The sequence below is a fragment of the Amblyomma maculatum genome, chromosome 1 (genome assembly GCF_055883805.1).
Source record: "Amblyomma maculatum isolate TAMU_Amacu chromosome 1, ASM5588380v1, whole genome shotgun sequence".
In the NCBI taxonomy this organism is placed as follows: Eukaryota; Metazoa; Arthropoda; class Arachnida; order Ixodida; family Ixodidae; genus Amblyomma; species Amblyomma maculatum.
In genome coordinates this window covers 405,744,073-405,761,418 of record NC_139344.1, presented here as the reverse complement: position 1 = coordinate 405,761,418, position 17,346 = coordinate 405,744,073, and the positions used below count along the sequence as shown (strand labels likewise).

At 46.5% G+C, this 17,346-nt stretch overlaps 1 protein-coding gene across 3 annotated transcripts in view; it reads right to left on the bottom strand.

Moving 5' to 3' along the window:
• The window catches only part of LOC146208753 (F-box DNA helicase 1-like), an 82,323-nt gene that overhangs the window by 16,891 nt on the left and 48,086 nt on the right, over window positions 1-17,346 (bottom strand). For 2 of the 3 annotated variants that reach the window (XM_084596041.1, XM_084596043.1), the window contains exons 14-16: window positions 14,261-14,403; window positions 10,021-10,087; window positions 2,090-2,281 (exon numbers count right to left, since the gene is read on the bottom strand). In XM_084596041.1, the coding sequence (XP_084452167.1) occupies window positions 2,090-2,281; window positions 10,021-10,087; window positions 14,261-14,403 (402 nt within the window). The remainder of the gene's footprint in view (window positions 1-2,089; window positions 2,282-10,020; window positions 10,088-14,260; window positions 14,404-17,346) is intronic. The other variant, XM_084596048.1, reaches the window with a different exon arrangement.

The window sequence follows — 17,346 nt, the reverse complement described above, 5'->3', positions numbered from 1 at the left end:
AAAGAACCTCTTTTTCAGAAAGTATTGCTCGAATAGCTTCCGCTTTGGTGCTATCATGCGAGCATTCAACAAGTTCTGTTAATGAGCTCCCCATTTCTATGACGACAACAAGCGCTTTGTAGAAGCTTTGCCATCTGTTCGGAACTACAGAAGGAGGCTTCTTTGCATCAGCGCCAAACAGACTATTAGAGGCACATATTTCGATGTACTTTTGGTGCAGCTTGTTAGCGTGCTTAAATAATGCTCCAAACTTGATCACTGCGGATCGGACATCAGACACGCAAGGTGAAGAAATCGCATGGTCAACGCTCACATGGATCAAATGGGCTAAGTCCTTTACATGCAAGATGTGGATCGCTTCAGCTTCGCAGATCTCACGTACCATTTTTCGCATGTACTCCGCGGAATCTGTGGCTACGGCTACAACATCCTTCCACATCTTGCCCACAGTAAGGAGAGCCTTGCCAACTACCCGGGCCATTGTGTAGTTGTTCAAAGCATTAACTCTGTCGACGTCGACTAAACAAACCTGCTTCTTTTTCGCTTTTTGACTATAATAGCCCATCAGAGTGTTAATGGTAGGCACTCCGGTTATGTCAGGGGATTCGTCGACGATAACACTCACTTTAACGGCTTGCATATCATCACGGATTTTCGCCATGTCCTTGTCAAAAGCTTCTTTCAGGTATTTAATCCGAAGTCACTGTCCAGTCGGCATAGTTTTAGCGGCCTTGCAGTATTTGCGTACGAAATCCCCCAGAGGTCCGTCCGCCTGATGCATGCTGATTCTACTGTACGCCAGGGCACGAACGAAGTCGTGAATCACGCCATCCGCTTCATTTTCTTTCGCACGCTGCCTACAGGAAATATCGAAGAGCATTGGCTGAGATGTTCCTGCCTTTTCAGCTTCTTGGACCGCCATCTTCAACTTCTTATGACACGATGACGCAAGATGCTCGCGAATTCGGTCATAGGGCTTCTTTGCTGGATCGGTGACCATCTCGGTGTTGCAGTACTTGCACACCAGCGCGCGGCTGCCTTCAGAGTCTTTTGTTGTAGTCTGCAAATCCTCGTGTTCTTTGCACCAATCATCCAATGTCTTTCGTTTTCTTCCCATCTTGAACGCTAGTCAGCAGTGCTGCGAATGCACGATGTGTAAATATCGCCGCTGCGCGTGCCCAAGCTACCGGCGCTGTGTTCGAGACTCCGACGTTAGATGGCGCCACGGGGCCTGCAATCAACGATTGTCTGTCTGTCGGCCGCTTTGGCCGCTTCTCGGTTGCGCGCTAACTGGAGGCACAGCAATTTTGTGGGCACAGTTGTTTCAGAAATCGGGAAAAATCGGGTTTTACCCGATATTTTAGGAACACGCTCGGGGTGCAAAGATCGGGTAAAATCGGGTTTTACCCGAAAACGAACAACCCTAACTTTACCCACTGCAGGGCGAAGGCATCTCCCATATTCCTCCAATTAACCCAGTTCGTGATAGCTGCATCCATTTGACCCCTGCAAACTACTCAACCTCATCTGCCCACCTTTCTGCCACCTCCTGCTACGTTTTCCTTCCCTTGGTATCCAATTGGTTATCCTCTCTTCGCACTACATACTCTGTCCATGCCCATTTCTTTTTGATTTTCACTAGAATTTCATTAACTTGAGTTATTTCACTGACCCACTCTGCATGTTACACCTTTTAATGTTACACCTATTTTATGTTCCACGGCTCTCTGAATTGTTCTCAATTTAAGTAGAACCCTTTCTGTTAGCCTCCATGTTTAAGCCCCACAGATAAGTACAAGTCAGATGCAACTGCTGTACACTTTTCTCTTGAGCAATACCAGTAAGCTGCTAGTCATAACCTGCGAGTCCTTGCCAAATGTGCCCCATCCTAATCTTATTCACCTAGTTATTCCCCTTTCATGGTCCGGATCTGCAGTTACAAAGTAATTTCATTAATTTGTTCACATTTAAGAAGGGGCGTGCTCTGCATGCTCACACATCACTTGTGGAAGCACCCTCAATAAGCCGAACAGTTTTCATCGCCTTAAAGGCAGCCTGGCCGGAAGCTTCGATTGTCCTCCCCACTCACTGGCCAGTCGCTGGTCTTCTGTACTGCAGCGCAGGGTGATGATGTGCACATACGGGGGGACGTTGTGCTCGTGGGTATCCACAAAGGCCAGCTTGGCATGCAGATCCATGTCCTCGCTCGACTGGGCATACCGCCTCAGCTCGTTGTAACTCGAAAAGCGCGCCACAAAGGCATCCTTCACCAGGCTGGAGACTGCATTACAAAAGGCTGCTTAACTGCAGGTCGACACGGGGAAGTTGGACAGTGCATAGGGGCTAACATCAGTCCCTGTTCCTTGCAAGCTACACACACATACACACAACAAAATTTGACCCTGTCTATTACCTTTCTAAAAAACTAAAAGAGCACGCAGCAACTTGCACAGTGATGACTAGTTTTTTAAAAAATACAGTTACAAGACTAATGCAGGTTGATTCGGTAACAGCATAATTTTTTGCAAATCAATAAAGAATTTACCCAGTTATGAAGGTTACTTGTGTCAACAGACTGTTTTCACAGGCGAGGGTGCTTTTACCCTCTCTTTTGCTTGGGCAGTGGTGGACCGTGCGCAATTTGCGTAGTCGTGGAAACCAGCTCTTTTCTGTGAACATTTGCAGACAATCTTAAAGGCCAGCTATAAAGAAACTTCAAGTTCGTAAACGAGATTTAAGTGCTAAAAAAGAGAAGGAATTCGTAATAGAAGCGAGTGTGTGAAGAACCGTCTGGAAAAACTGTGTTCTTTTAAACCAAAATTGGAAAAAGGGCATCAAATACATGTATGAAGTGCCGGGAACGACAGAAATGGGCAAACATGGAACTGCTCGTGTCCTCCAGTTGCATTTCAATGCCTTGCTACAGCTCAAAGAAACCAGAGCAAACATGCGTGCGCTACAGGTACGTACTACGAGTGACATGGATGTCAAACGCATGAATTTACAGCACTGTGAACGAATGCCTGCCAACCAGGACCAATGAGCATTTTGCACAGTCTGCTTTTGTCCTTCGGTCACTGACAAGCAACTGTGCTGCTAGCAGAGCTTTCCTGAAAACTCCACTTTTTGCTGACAACAGCCTCAGCCGATGCGATGTTTCAGTTAATTCTGGCCAGTGACCTCACCCTAACACTGCATGACAAGAAAGATATTGCTGTACTTGGGAAATGCATGCAGTGCACGTGCCCTTGTACCTGGTGCACTTTTAAGCTCCAGAGTGTTTTGACATGGCAATCATGCCCGAAATTATAAAAAATTCCGAGAGCATTGCAGAATCTGCACTGGAGAAATGCAAAAGCCTGAACGCTGCTGCTGCACATGGTAGTTAAACCTCGATATAACAAAGTCGTAAAAATCGGCTGTTTATTTCGTTATAATGAAATTTTGTTCTATCGAAATTCCGTGCCTCGCATGCAGAAACATTACCTAAGCACTTGCCAATTGTAAGGACTTCGTTTTTATTTCCTCCGAAAGTAATCCGTGACCTTCTTTTGCGTCTGCTTAGCTATCACAGATGGCCTCATGCTGCGTTCATAGGCCCACAGGGATTGCATCGCTTCTTGCTGTTCTGTTAAACTCGCGTAGCGCCGCAGCATGTTTATTGCGTCAAGCACTTCACGGTTATTTTGGGCTTCGCCGTCAGTGTCACTGCCTGGGTCCTCCTGCAAAGGACCCAGGAAGTGATACTGACCCAGGCAGTGACAAAGCGAAGGAGAGTCGTAAAGGAGAATCGCTGAATAGAGCAGACAGCAGCGTACAAACAGCTGCTGCGGCAACGCACGCGGGAAACCAAAGCGAAGAAGAGTTGGAATCGGCACACCGAGCGGCAAGCAGCGCACAAACAACGCCTGCGGAAGTGGCGGCCGCGCGGGAAAGGGATGACAGACGGGCGTGCACGCTAACACATCAGCCTTCGCCGGCACGGGGAAGAGTTTGTTTGGATCGTAGCAAAGGGGAAAGGGGTGAGCAGAGCAAGAATTGGGAGGGGGGGGAAGGGGGGGGATACAGAGTCGCCGCTCTCCTCCATTTGTGACGAAGCAAAAAGACAGAGGGAGAGAAAAAAAAAGCGGGAGGTGGGGCCGCGGATACTCCAGCGGCTTATCGCTTATCTCTTGCTTGTATGGTGCGAATGCCGCGTGCCATGGGAGGCCCGTCCGCGTGAATTACCCAAGTCTCGCACGCTGGCAACGCTTTCCCTTTAGCCGTCATCTCCTCTGCGAAAGTTTTGCCCTTCTGGGTAAAATTTATTTGTCTGAAGATTCCGTTGTAATGAAATTACATAAAAATTTACTTCGTTATATCGAGGTAAAATATACATGGTTTCCAATGGGCTTTATGTGATGTGTTCCTTGCAACTTCGTTATATTGAGGATTTCATTATACTAAAGTTTAACTGTATACTGCGCACCTTTTGCAGAGCTTTTACTAGCAAGGCCGGGGCTGGTGCCCACACAGTGAAAATTTTCTTTCTTCAGCGTGTGTTGATTGCAATGCTATACAAAATTACAATTGGTTTGCAGGGAAAGAAAGGAACAGTATCAGTCACACTAGGATGTGCTATGATTTCAGCGGCAGCAGCCTACATGGCAATTGCGTTGGCATGACATCACCACAAGCACCCCTTTTGCCATGGCATATGGCCAAGGAGATGGCACGGACGCTAGATAAGGAGAATTAAGATATGTTTCTCATGTGTACGTCGTGGCTTAGTCAGTTAACATGCTCGGCTGGTGATTGCAGGAGTAGGAGTTCAATTCCCGGTGGAGGATGATTTTTTTTCTTAAAAGTTAAACAGAACCGTGCCATCATTCGATTCATAGGTTAAGTGCTACACTTTCTGCGGATGGACACACACGCATGAGCTGAACCCATAAGAATGTGTGAATATTTAAAAACTTTGAATATCGAATATCCTGACTTTCAATTATTCAGATGAATTAAGAAATGTATTTTGGAAATTATTATAATTCAATTGAATTTGTTATGACCTTTTCAACTACTTTTCCAATAACTGGCATGCGGTCTGAGTAAGGCCAACCATAATATATTTATTTGATGACTGGTCAAAAACGAGGGCCCACCACAACACTATGCACCATCTTCCAGTGACCAGTACACGCACAGGATGATGGGTTCACAGTCACTACATGCTCCATTTGTGTAGTAGCAATGTGAACAAGGAACAAAAAGAATTCTGGGGCCGCTTCAGATACTCTAAGAATGCTATGTGATAGCATTGGAAACAATGTTGCTGCCGTTGACTTCTTTCATTGCAGCCTGACAAGCTTGCTGTTGCTTTTGTTTTATTGTTGCTTTTGTTTTATGCAAAAGCATTATGGTACTAGCCCCGCTACAAGAAAAGCTGGTGCCACACAAAAATGTTAGGCGTGATTCAAACATGATTGAACCTAGTTTGATGAATGATAGTTCTGTCTATCATGGTTTAGCTAGGTTTCTCTTGACTGTTTCTCAGCCAATGCACTCACTGCAGCGGCTTCAGTGACGTGCTTGGCACGCTTTTTGTCTGGGTCCTGCTCATGTCTGGCCACTCGTTCTTCTGAAGATTCTCTCGATCTCGCTTCCTCTTGACGCTGCTGCTTTTTAGTCAATTGTGCAGCCCCGCAAGTAATGCCGGCAAGGCGATCGTATTCCACCATCCTGCAGTAACGAGCACAGCAATCCAGTGATCCTGGCTTTTCTTCCGTGTCTGGCTAGGCAGTGGCTCCCAGCTGTTGTTTATACAGAAGGCAGACAGAAGTCATGCACATACGCCTCCTAGTGGCCTTTGCCCAAAGGTCATGTCCACAATGGTCACCATGGTGGATGGTGGTTAACCTATGAGTAAACTTTTGTTGGACTTGGAGTCTATCTGTTGCTGAGCTGTGCTTCTCAAGGTTAAACCAAGGTCATTTGGAGACGGAATGGTGTTTGGCTTTGTGCGTTGAGTACAGTTATCACTCCAAACTACAGTTAAACTTTGATATAAAAAAAATTGTAAAAATCAGCAGTTTACTTCGTTATAATGAAATTTCGTTTCGTGCCTAGCATGCTGTAACATTACCAAAGTACTTGCCAATTGTAAGGACTTCCGTTTTTATTTTCTCTGAAAGTAATCCGTGATCTTCTTTTACGTCTGCTTAGCTATCAGAGATGGCCTCACACTGAGTTCTAGACCCACAGGGATTGCATCACTTCTTGCTGTCCTGTTAAACTTGCATAACGCTGCGGCACGCCAATTGCGTCAAGCACTGCACGGTTGTTTGGGGCTTCGCTGTTTTCGGCGTCAGTTTCACTGCCTGCGTCCTCCTGCGTGTTTCCCGCACGTCTTGCACGATGAAGTCGTCCGTCACTTCCTCAGTAGGAACAATGCAATTGTCGGCGTAAAGGAAGTCCTCCAAAGTGACAGTCAGGAATGGCCCCGTCACTTTCCAGGCATCTCCGTGCTTCTTTGAGGCCAGCCTGATTGTCTTCCTCGCCATGTCCAAGAGCATGGACAGCGAACGGAGCTCCTTCATTGGCCTCAGCACTGTCGCGTTCTTCTGGGCACTCGTTCCAGCAGCAACATTCTCAAACTTGCCCTTCCGGAACTAGTTCTGAATCACGTCCTTCGACGCCTTCCAGGATGCAGCGAACATCTCCAAAGGTTGAAAAATGTCCACCTTGATGGGGCGTTTCAAGCGACGACGATACAAGCACTTCAGTGAACACTGTTTATTATTCCCTGGTCGAGCGGCTGAATCAGCGAAGTACAGTTCAGCAAGAAAAACCGCAGCTCGACATTTTTCAGCTCCCCGTCATCGACGTGATGGGCGGAACAATTGTCCTGTCCACCAAGAGGCAAACACTGCGGCCGTCACGCTCCATTTCCTCGTCAAACGCCTGGAGCCAGTCACGGAAGATGTCGCAGGACATCCACACCTTGTTCGAAGTCTACTCAACTTCCAGCTTCCGAGCATTCTTAAAACATTGCGGCTTCTTACTTTTGCCAGTCACAAGTGGCACCCGCTTTTCGGTGGCATCCATGTTTATGCAGCGAAGAGCTGTGAGGCGCAGCTTGCTCTGCTTCCCACCGTGACAGCGATCCCCTTTTAGTGCTAGAGTCCGATTTGGTAGCATTTGATAAAAAAATCCAGTTTTATCCGCACTGTACACCTCTGATGGCTGGTACTTTATCGGTAGTCTTGGCATTTCCTTCTCCAGCCAAGTAGTGGCTTCAGGCACGTCAGCCGACGTCGACTCCCCCCAGAGCACTCGTCCGACAATTCCGTAACGGGACTTGAAACGGTGCTGTCAGCCACTGCTAGCCTTGAAGGCGTCCTTGTCAAGCAGGCAACTGAAGTCCTTTGCTTTCTGCTGCAAAATTGCCCCACTAACTGGCACATTCTGCACTCTGGCGTCCATAAACCACGAGAACACAGCCTTGTCTACATCTTCGTAGACAGCTGTCCTCAGTCGCTTACGCTCGGCGCTCGTGCCACACTTTACAGAGTTGAGGATGAAGTCCTTAGTCTTCTAGATTGTTGAGAGCGTACTCTGAGGTATGACAAAACGAGCCGCGACGTCTGTCTTTTTCTCGCTTTCGGAACGGCTTTCAGAATGCCGCTTTTTGCTCGAGTGAAGGCGCTTTTCTCTTAAAACCACTCATGACGGCAGCGCACGCGGGAAATCAAAGTGAACGAGAGTCGTAGAGGAGAATCGAAGACCGGAGCAGAAAGCAGCGTACAAACAGCGACTGCGGTAACGCACGCGGGAAACCAAAGCAAAGGAGAGTCAGAATCGGCAAACCGAGCAGCAAGCAGCGCACAAACAACGACTGCGGGAGCGGCGGCCGCGCGAGGAAGGGATGACAGACGGGCGTGCACACTGACGCATCAGCATTCACAGGCACAGGGAAGAGGTTCTTTGGATCACAGCAAAGGAGTGAGCAGAGCAGGAAGGGGGGGACGGAGCCACAGCTCTCCTCCATTTGTGATGAAACAAAAAGACAGAGGGAAGAAAAAAAAAGCAGGTGGGCGACGCGAATACTCCAGCGGCTTATCGCTTATCTCTTGCTTGAAGGGAACGCGCGCCGCGCGCTGGCAATGCTTTTCCCTTGGCCATCGTCGCCTGTGCAAAATTTTTGTCCAGACAAAAAAGATTTCGTTGTAATGAAATTACAGAAACATTTACTTCGTTATATCGAGATAAAATATACGGTTTCTAATGGGAATTATGTTATCTATTCCCTGTAACTTCGTTATATCGAGGATTTCGTTATACTGAAGTTCGTTATACCAAGGTTTAACTGTACTTTTTAAGCGACTTTCCCTCCCAAAGGGGCTTCTCATGATTTACCACTATTTCACTGCATCGATTGTGGCAGGTGGCTGTTGGTAGGTGGCTTATTATCTATTTTAAATGAATAAGTAAGTTTACTACTATTACACTACATGATTCCTCTTTGAATTGGCTAGCACTGGCTGCACTAGTTCTGAAAAGTGCTGAAGCGGTGCCAAGTGGTCACGTGACCTGGCAGTGCCGGTTCACCTAGTACAGGCAGAGCCGCGATCCTGGCATCCGATGGCAGCTGCCGAAACGAGTGCACAAATGTAGGACTGCAACCTAGCAGACGCTAACGTGCGCACAGTGTGAGGCAATGCATTGCTTGCTATAATACGATTACTACGGCCCATTTCTAAGCTGCTGTAGATCTACTGCACTCAGAAAGTGACGATGACTATGGCTACAGTGACGTTGACGGCGACAAGTTCGCCAACGCACGGTTGCCTGAGCATTGTTTATTGGTCTGTGAAGATGCCATTCACGTGCCTGGGTACTGGAGAACTTTGTAAGCAGTTGCCACGAGTTAGTTTATATCAGACTGCCAAACAAGAGATTTGACTGGTTCAGTGGTAATAAATCCAGGGTTCCGGCCTTCAGCCCAAAAGCTCTGCCAGCCAATGAAAAGACGCACGTGCTTCATTGCGCGGTGTATACATTGACTAACAAATGTCTATGTACTCCATAGGTGACAAGCTTGATGCCGCAAGGTGCTAGCGTGACTCGGATCTCTAACTTCCATCACTCAGCGGCAAATTGCTGGCACAGCATTACGAAAATGACTTATAATAGTGCAACTGATTTTTGTTTGAAGTGGGCCACGGACTGCAGCCACCCGTCTTCTTTAGGTCAAGACCAGCACCACACAACACAATACCAAGAAAAGGAAAAAAAAAAAACTACATAGGACAATGCGCACGAAGGTGCCGTGTCTTGGCCACTGCTGCATATGTGGCAGAACTAAATACTGTTCCTGACCACGAACGAAATATTAATCATCAGTATGAAGCATAACTACCTAGTATATGCAACCATTCACATCTGTTAGCAATGAACTGCCCGGGTTCTGAAGGAGACAGACTTTACAAAGCTGAGCAGAAAAATGCGCGTCGTCTGCTTTTGACAGAGCGCCACGTACGCCATGGTGCACTTTTTTCTGCACCTCCTTTGGAGTGAGTGCGAGAAGTTGTCCATAATTATAGTCCTCCACCTTGACAAAACGAGGCAAGAAGTGCAGACAGCACGCGCGGCCCCGGCAAAACATGGACGGCGGTGCTGCAGTCCTTGAACTGGTGCAGGCGGTGCAGCCAAATCGAAGAGACCTTTATTCAATGTCTGGCAAGCCCGCTCATGTGGGCAATAAACAAACTTTGTCTGCGATACCTCTGCTTCTGCACTGATCTTTAGTTTGTACAACCTGCATTAATATTTGCGAAAACGCTCAATTCGAAATTTTATCTGCAACTAATTTTTAATTTTAATCTGCAACTAATTTTTAATATTTAATATCTGCACAACTCCCGTTTGCCACTGAATTGAACAAGCTTTGCGTATGCCAAAAGTGAAGCCATGCCCTCTGCCAATGCCCTTCATTCCCATTCCCCCTTCCCCCTGGTAGCATACTTTGGAATTCATCCTTACCCTGCTCGGGCTTGTACTTGAGGTGGTACATGTCCAAGATTTGCTGAAACCCATAGCTGGCGATGCCCTGCAAGCACAGTGAGCGGTCACATTGACTGCTGCCCAATGCACAGTCATTATATATTCAAATCTGCCAGATGTGTGGAGCAAAAGCAGAACATCTTGGTGGCTTATCCCCTTTGCTCATATCAGTTTCTGCTTTATCTCTGATTTTATCACTCTGCTCATAAGCTACGGGGGACATAAAGCTGGCTTCTCTCTGCTTCGCAAGGCTTGCCAAGCTTGATCTGTGATGGTCATCGTCATCATCATCAGCCTGACTATGCCCACTGCAGGGCGAAGGCCTCTCCCATATTTCTCCACTTAACCCGGTTCTGTGCTAGTTGCATCCACTTGACCCCTGCGAACTTCTTAATTTCATCCGCCCACCTAACTTTCTGCCGCCCCCGCTACGCTTTCCTTCTCTTGGAATCCAGTTTGCTACCCTTAGTGACCATCGGTTATCCTCTCTTCACACTACACGTCCTGCCCATGTCCATTTCTTCTTCTTAATTTCCACTAGAATGTCGGTAACTTGAGTTATTTCTCTGACCCACTGTGCACGCTTCCTATCTCTTAATGTTGCCCCTACCATTTTTCGTTCCATAGCCCTCTGGGTTGTCCTCAACTTAAGTAAAACTTTCTTGTTTAGCCTCCACATTTCAGCCCCATAGGTGAGTACAGGTAAGATGCAGCTGTTGTATACTTTCCTCTTGAGGGATACGGGTAAGCTGCTAGTCATAATCTGCGAGTGCTTGCCAAATGCGCTCCATCCCAATCTTATTCTTCTTGTTATTTCCTTTTCGTGGTCCGGATCTGCGGTTACTACCTGTCCTAAGTAGACATATTTGCCTACTACTTCCAGTACTTCGCTACCTAATGTAAACTGCTGTTCCTTCATGAGGCTGTTGATCATTACCTGTCTTCTGCATATTGATTTTCAAGCCTACCTTTCTACTTTTCCTGTCTAGGTCATCAATCATTATTTCCAGTTCATCCCCCGAGTTGCTTAGCAAGGCAATGTCATCAGCAAATCGCAGATTACTGAGGTATTCTCCATCTACCCTTATCCCTAACTGCTCCCATTCCAAGTCTCAGAATACTTCCTCTAAGCAAGCTGTGAATAGTACTGGGGAGATTGTGTCTCCTTGCCTAACACCTTTCTTTATCGGAATTTTGTTACTTTCTTTATGCAGAACTATGGTTGCTGTGCAGCCACTATATATATCTTCCAGCACTTTCACGTTAGGCTCGCCTACCCCCTGATTTCGCAATGCCTGCATCACCGCCGAGGTTTCAACTGAGTCAAATGCTTTTTCGTAATCAATGAATGCTATGTATAAGGGCTGGTTATATTCAGAGCATTTTTCTATCACCTGATTGATGGTATAGATATGATCGACAGTAGAGTACAGTTTCCGAAACCCTACTTGATCCTTTGCTTGATTGCAGTCTAAGGTTGTCCTGATTCCTAAGGTTGTCCTAAGGTTGTCCTGAGTAACAGACAGTAAGCTGATTGGTCTGTAATTTTTAAGGTCCTTAGAGTCCCCTTTCTTATGAATGAGGATAATGTTTGCATTCTTCCATGGTTCCGGTACCGTCGATGACACCAGGCACTGCGTATACAGGGTGGCCAGTTTTTCTAGCACGAAATACCCCCCGTCCTTCTGCAAATCTGTAGTTATCTGATCCTCTCCAGCTGATTTCCCCCTTTTCATAGCTTCTAGTGCTTTCTTGACTTCGTCCTTCGTCACTGATGAAACGTCTGACTGTTTTTCCCTACCGCCAATCTCATTACGGTCCTGGCTACTTTGGCTACTGTAGAGATCTGTATAGAACTCCTCGGCTACTTTGACTATCTTGTCCATATTCGTGATGACGTTGCCCGCCTTGTCCCTTATCGCATACATCTGGTTTCTGCCTATGCCCAACTTCTTCTTTACTGCTTTAAGGCTTCCCCCGTTCTTTACAGCATGCTCAATTTTCTCCATGTTATACTTCCTTATATCGGCCACCTTGCGCTTATTGATTAGCTTTGATATCCCGGCTAATTCGATCTGGTCTGTTGGATTGGAAGCTCTCATACTCTGTCGTTTCTTAATCAAATCTTTCGTCTCCTTAGACAGCTTACCGGTATCCTCTCTAACTATCCTACCGCCTACTTCTACCGTGCACTCAGTAATGATATCTCTGAAATTATTGTTCCTTGCTTCTAGGGTAATGTCGCCATCCTCGGTTAGAGCTGAATACCTATTCTGTAACGAGATCCTGAACTCTTCTGCCCTCCCCCCCTCACCGCTAATTCGTTGATGGGTTTCTTTCTTACTAATCTGTTGTGTTCCTTCTTCAGATTTAGGCTAATTCGGGACCTCACCATACTGTGGTCACTGCATCGCACTTTCCCGATTACCTCTACATCTTGCATAATGGCGGGGGTTGAACACATTATGAAGTCGATTTCATTTTTAGTCTCCCCGTTAGGACTTTTCCATGTCCATTTCCGGTTCTTCCGTTTGCTGAAGAAGGTATTCATGATTCGTAAGTTATTGCGCTCTGCAAACTCAACTAGTAACTCCCCCCTGCTATTCCTAGAACCAATGCCATAGTCACCTAATGCCTTGTCTCCTGCCTGCTTTTTCCCTACCTTGGCATTGAAGTCGTTTATTAGTACAGTATACTGCGTTTTTACTTTTCGCATTGCCGATTGTACATCTTCGTAGAAGCTTTCAACTGCCTGGTCATCATAACTACATGTAAGTGCATAGGCCTGTACAACCTTCAGTTTATACCGCTTATTAGGCCTAATTAGATGCCTGCCACCCTCTCATTAATACTATAGAATTCATCTATATTACCCGCTATATACGTATTGACAAGGAAACCTACTCCTAGTTGTCGCCTCTCTGGTAAACCTCGATAACACAGTACATGCCCATCCTTCAGTATAGTATATGCCTCATTTGGCCTCCTAACCTCACTAAGCCCAATGACATCCCATTTCATACCCTCTAGTTCCTCTAACAGCACTGCTAAACTGGCTCCACTAGCTAGGGTTCTAGCATTAAACGCTGCCAGGGTCAGTTTCCAATGGCGGCCTGTCCAGTGGAGCCAGAGATTCTTAGCACCCCCTGCTGCGTCACAGGTCTGACCGCCGCCATGGTCAGTTGTTCCGCAGTCGCTGGTGACTGAGGGCCGGGGTTTTGTGGAGCTTATCATGAGAGGTTGCGGCCAATTACTGCACCAGGGTGGCCAACTCCTGTTCTGGTGAGGGAGTGTTGCCGGAGATGTTCACCGGCATCAGGTCGCACCCCAAACCTGTTTATGCCATTCCATCGACATGTGGATTTTCTTTTTTTTTTTTTTCATCCAGTGGAGAATTGCGCGGCACCGGGATTTGAACCCCGGTCCTCTTGCATGCAAGGTGGATGTTCTACCGCTACGCCACCGCTGCCTATAGTTTGTGATAGTAATTTCCTATAGATTGCCACCTGGATGATACAGTTAAATTTGGATGCATGTGAAGAACTGCTTGATACACTGACAAGCTCCTCAGTTAACTCAGTGCAATGAAGACCTTGGACACTTTCTGTTAGCTAATGTTGTGTAGTGGAAAATTCGGCCAAGCCGAGGTAGAGTGTCATAAAGATAAAACAAGAGAGTGGCCACAGACGTGACTGCACCCTGACCCCACTGGTTAAGGTGCATTTCTGGGGCAGTACATGCAGTAATCGGCAAGCAACATGGGAGCCTGATCACATGACTCTTAATAATCGTCTCAGAGAACATAGATAACACAAATATTTGTTTGGCAACATGACATAGGCAAGAATAATCTTTCCTATGAAGCGTCGAGGCTAGTGACACAATTATTCCAACTTCTCAAGAGTCGTTATGCTCACACGCTGCACAGTATGAAAGAAAAAAAGTGAAAAGAAATGATTGTGTGCCAAACAAAAAACCTCTATAAGGTGCCCGCCAACGACGTGTCTGGGAGCCAATTAATGATGTCCGCAACTACGGCAGTTGCTAGGCCAGCAAGCTGCTCACTAAGAAAGTAATCAACTCATCTGCTTTCGAGGTTTTGTAGTTTGGCATACAGATGCTGAAATTGGCGTCAAGGCCCATTCTCATAAGATGACCTTAAAAGCAGGTGATGTTAAGCATCTCTCAGCGGTTAAGCAGAGAAGGTGGTGTCACTTGCCCCAACAAAGGCTCCCCGCACATGGTCAAGGCCAAGTTCAGTATGTCGGCCATTGCAGACAATATCGACGGCCATGTTGAAGAGCATCAGGTTGCTCCGTGCAAGCACCGCCACCTGGCCACTCACCATACCCAGCACTGTATCTGGAAAAGGGCCAAGGCAAAAACCAAGCACTCGTCAAGTACACCAAAGTACAAAACTGTGGGGACTGCTGTAAAATTCCAAGCAAAGACCTCCCTCCATGCAGGTCGAAAGTATTGGCAAAGCACTATCCAGGAACGGCACCGAAATTCCGGATAGCACTGAGAAAACTTTCCCACAAAAAAAGAAAAGAATAGAGCCCAGTCTACATAAATTTCAAATTTCATATACCTCAGTATCTCAGATCGGGCTGATAAAGTTTTCTAAGTATGCCGCCACCGAATAACTAATCGAAGCGCCAACGCTATTTTCTTTCGATGCACCTTAAATATATGTTAGCGATTGTCTTATTTCGTCTAGGCAGCAGCAACAGTGCACGAGCACGAGATGTCTTGCCTGCAGTAGTCATCCGACATCCCCCATCAGCCTTTGGGCATGCGCACATCCTGGCATGTTGGTGCCGAAAAAATTGCTTTCTTTGCGATATTTCTGAGAGTTTGTGTGCAGTGTATCCACTAGAAATGACCCCCAGGATAGCACCGTTCAAAACTGGCATGGCGCACACCTCTAATCTCTTCTAATCTAGTCATGCTTCTAAAAGAGCTGCAAAGCAGGACTGGATTCGATTACTGGGATGGATACCAGTGTTGCCCGGGAACGGGGCACGGAGCAAGGGGGTTCTTATAGAACAACGTGGAAATGTGAAATTAACAATGAATTTAGGGAGAGCTCATACAAGGGTAAGGGTGCTTGTTCAGAATTTTACGGTATACTGTAAGTGTAGATCACATTAGTGGTAACAGCTCACCTTACTGTAACAAACAGGACGGCCGTCAAAAGGAAACGGAAAATCAAGAAAGATCTCACTGATAGCAGGCCTTGGTTAGCAATTTTAAATTCAAACATGCTCTAGTGTAATGCACAAGAGTGAACATTAGCACCCTGCTCCAAGGAAATAGGTACAGCACGCAGCAGGACCTGTAAATTCACACTCGGAGGGAAGGAGTTCAATGGAGAGAAACTGTGGCCCCAGTGGAGCTTATATAACAACAAGTGTGTGGCTGTGTACGCTAGGTGCTCCTCATGATACGGTAAACAATGAACATGCCTTTAAATAAACGAGACAAATCAAACATGTATGACTAATCACAGCATTTAAAGTGATTGCCGTGAAAAAGCTTGAAAGCGGATGACTTTGGGGTCGAAGGTTGGCCATGTTTCCCCATATCAGGACAAATCAATGCCTCTGAAAAGGTTGTATGAACATGCCAGGCGCACATCTTGCAGTGAAAAGATGGTAGCGGCATTTATTGCGGTACTACTTTCCCATCCTTTCTCTTTTTCATCTGGCCATGTCATACTTTCGAGCTGCAAAACTGCCCCAGGGCTCTACCCAAAATCTTGTTTATCTTTCTTGCTTGCTGCTGCTGTACGGACACTCTGCAAGCACCGTTAACAGAGTTTGCAGTTTGCCTCAAGCGAATGATTTTTTTTTTTTTCTGCACATCTCCGGCAAACCTACCAAATGTTCCAACCGCACTCCTTTTGATGAGTGTCTACTGCGCATGTGGGCTTTGGCTGCCAAATGCAACTTGCAACTTTATTTGAAGTGCATTTGCATACACTTCTGGAAGGAGGCCAAAAGGTTTATGTAAAGCCTGATTCCTGCATTACATTGTGCTTAGACAGCTAACAGTTCTGACTCTTCCTGCTTTTACATCAAGAACTATCTTCAAACTCAACAGAAGGGCCAAAGTCAAGTTCCAATCAAAATGTGAATCTTTTTTTTTTTTTTCATGCTAGTGTGTAGCCAAACCCTCTTTCAGGGTTAGCTTACTAAAAGGAAGTTAAGAAAGTAAACGTGCCCCACAAAAAACTGCATCAAGGTAGCACACTGTCACTCTAACGGTTAACCCCCACACATACCTTACCCTCATCGTTATTTGGACAAAACGAGGGATGAGAACTGTGCAGAGGAGAAGTGACCACCACACACTCCTTCTTGCTTCCATGCAAAACTCTCGAGAGACTTGGGGAAAAAGCATATGCATGTATAAACACGTCCCACTGCATACCAGATCAACACTAATGGAAGAGAATGCGCTCACTGGAGTTTCCTGTGCTGTCACCTTTGAAAAAAACCCAAGCTTCTCTTAGTGCCCCTTCAATTCTTTAATGAAATGCAGATACCTTGACACTTTGCCTTGACTGCTCATTAGATATGTGTCATAAAATGGTGCACGCAGGTAACCAAGCACTTGTGTGGCCTTCCCTCATGCTCCCTTCAGCTGCCGAATGTAAAGGGATGGCCAAGAGGAACGCTAGAAGGTGGCTTCTCTTTCACTGCACTAGAGAGCGGCCTCTACTATATTGCCAGCAATGTGGTGCAAAAGCAATTGTTTTCACGTGACAAAACCAACAGACACCCTACATGGGGCTTCCTGTTAGCTTTTATTTTCCGTGCTTGCTCGCAGAATGCAAATACACTGGCGTGCACAAGGACTTTTTTTTAAAGCCCGAAGCGGTGGTTGACGCACGAGAAGGCAGCAAGGCACAGAAATGATTTCTCGAACCTCTGCCCTGAGACTTGGTAGTGGCAGCCGCAGCATTTTGGCAAAGCAGGTGGAAACAACAATGTCTGTGCCAAGTCGTGAGGGTGAATCTGATGCTCTGCAGCCTCCCACAGTGTTGGTAAAAAGTGCACCGTTTCAATGCTGCCAAGACAAGCGAGCAGTGCACGGTGGTTAGAGACCTCTCACTCCACACTGCCTCTTTGCAGCAGGGCTTCGCAAGTCCCCCAGGAAAGCACAGTCAGCAAAAGCGTGTGAATACCAGGGAAAATTGGTGTGAGGCAAGGCAAGAACACCCCAAAACATTTGAAAGGGAGTTTCACATGTCCTTGCTGACGTGACACGCATCTAAAGAGAAGCATAAATATCATAGAA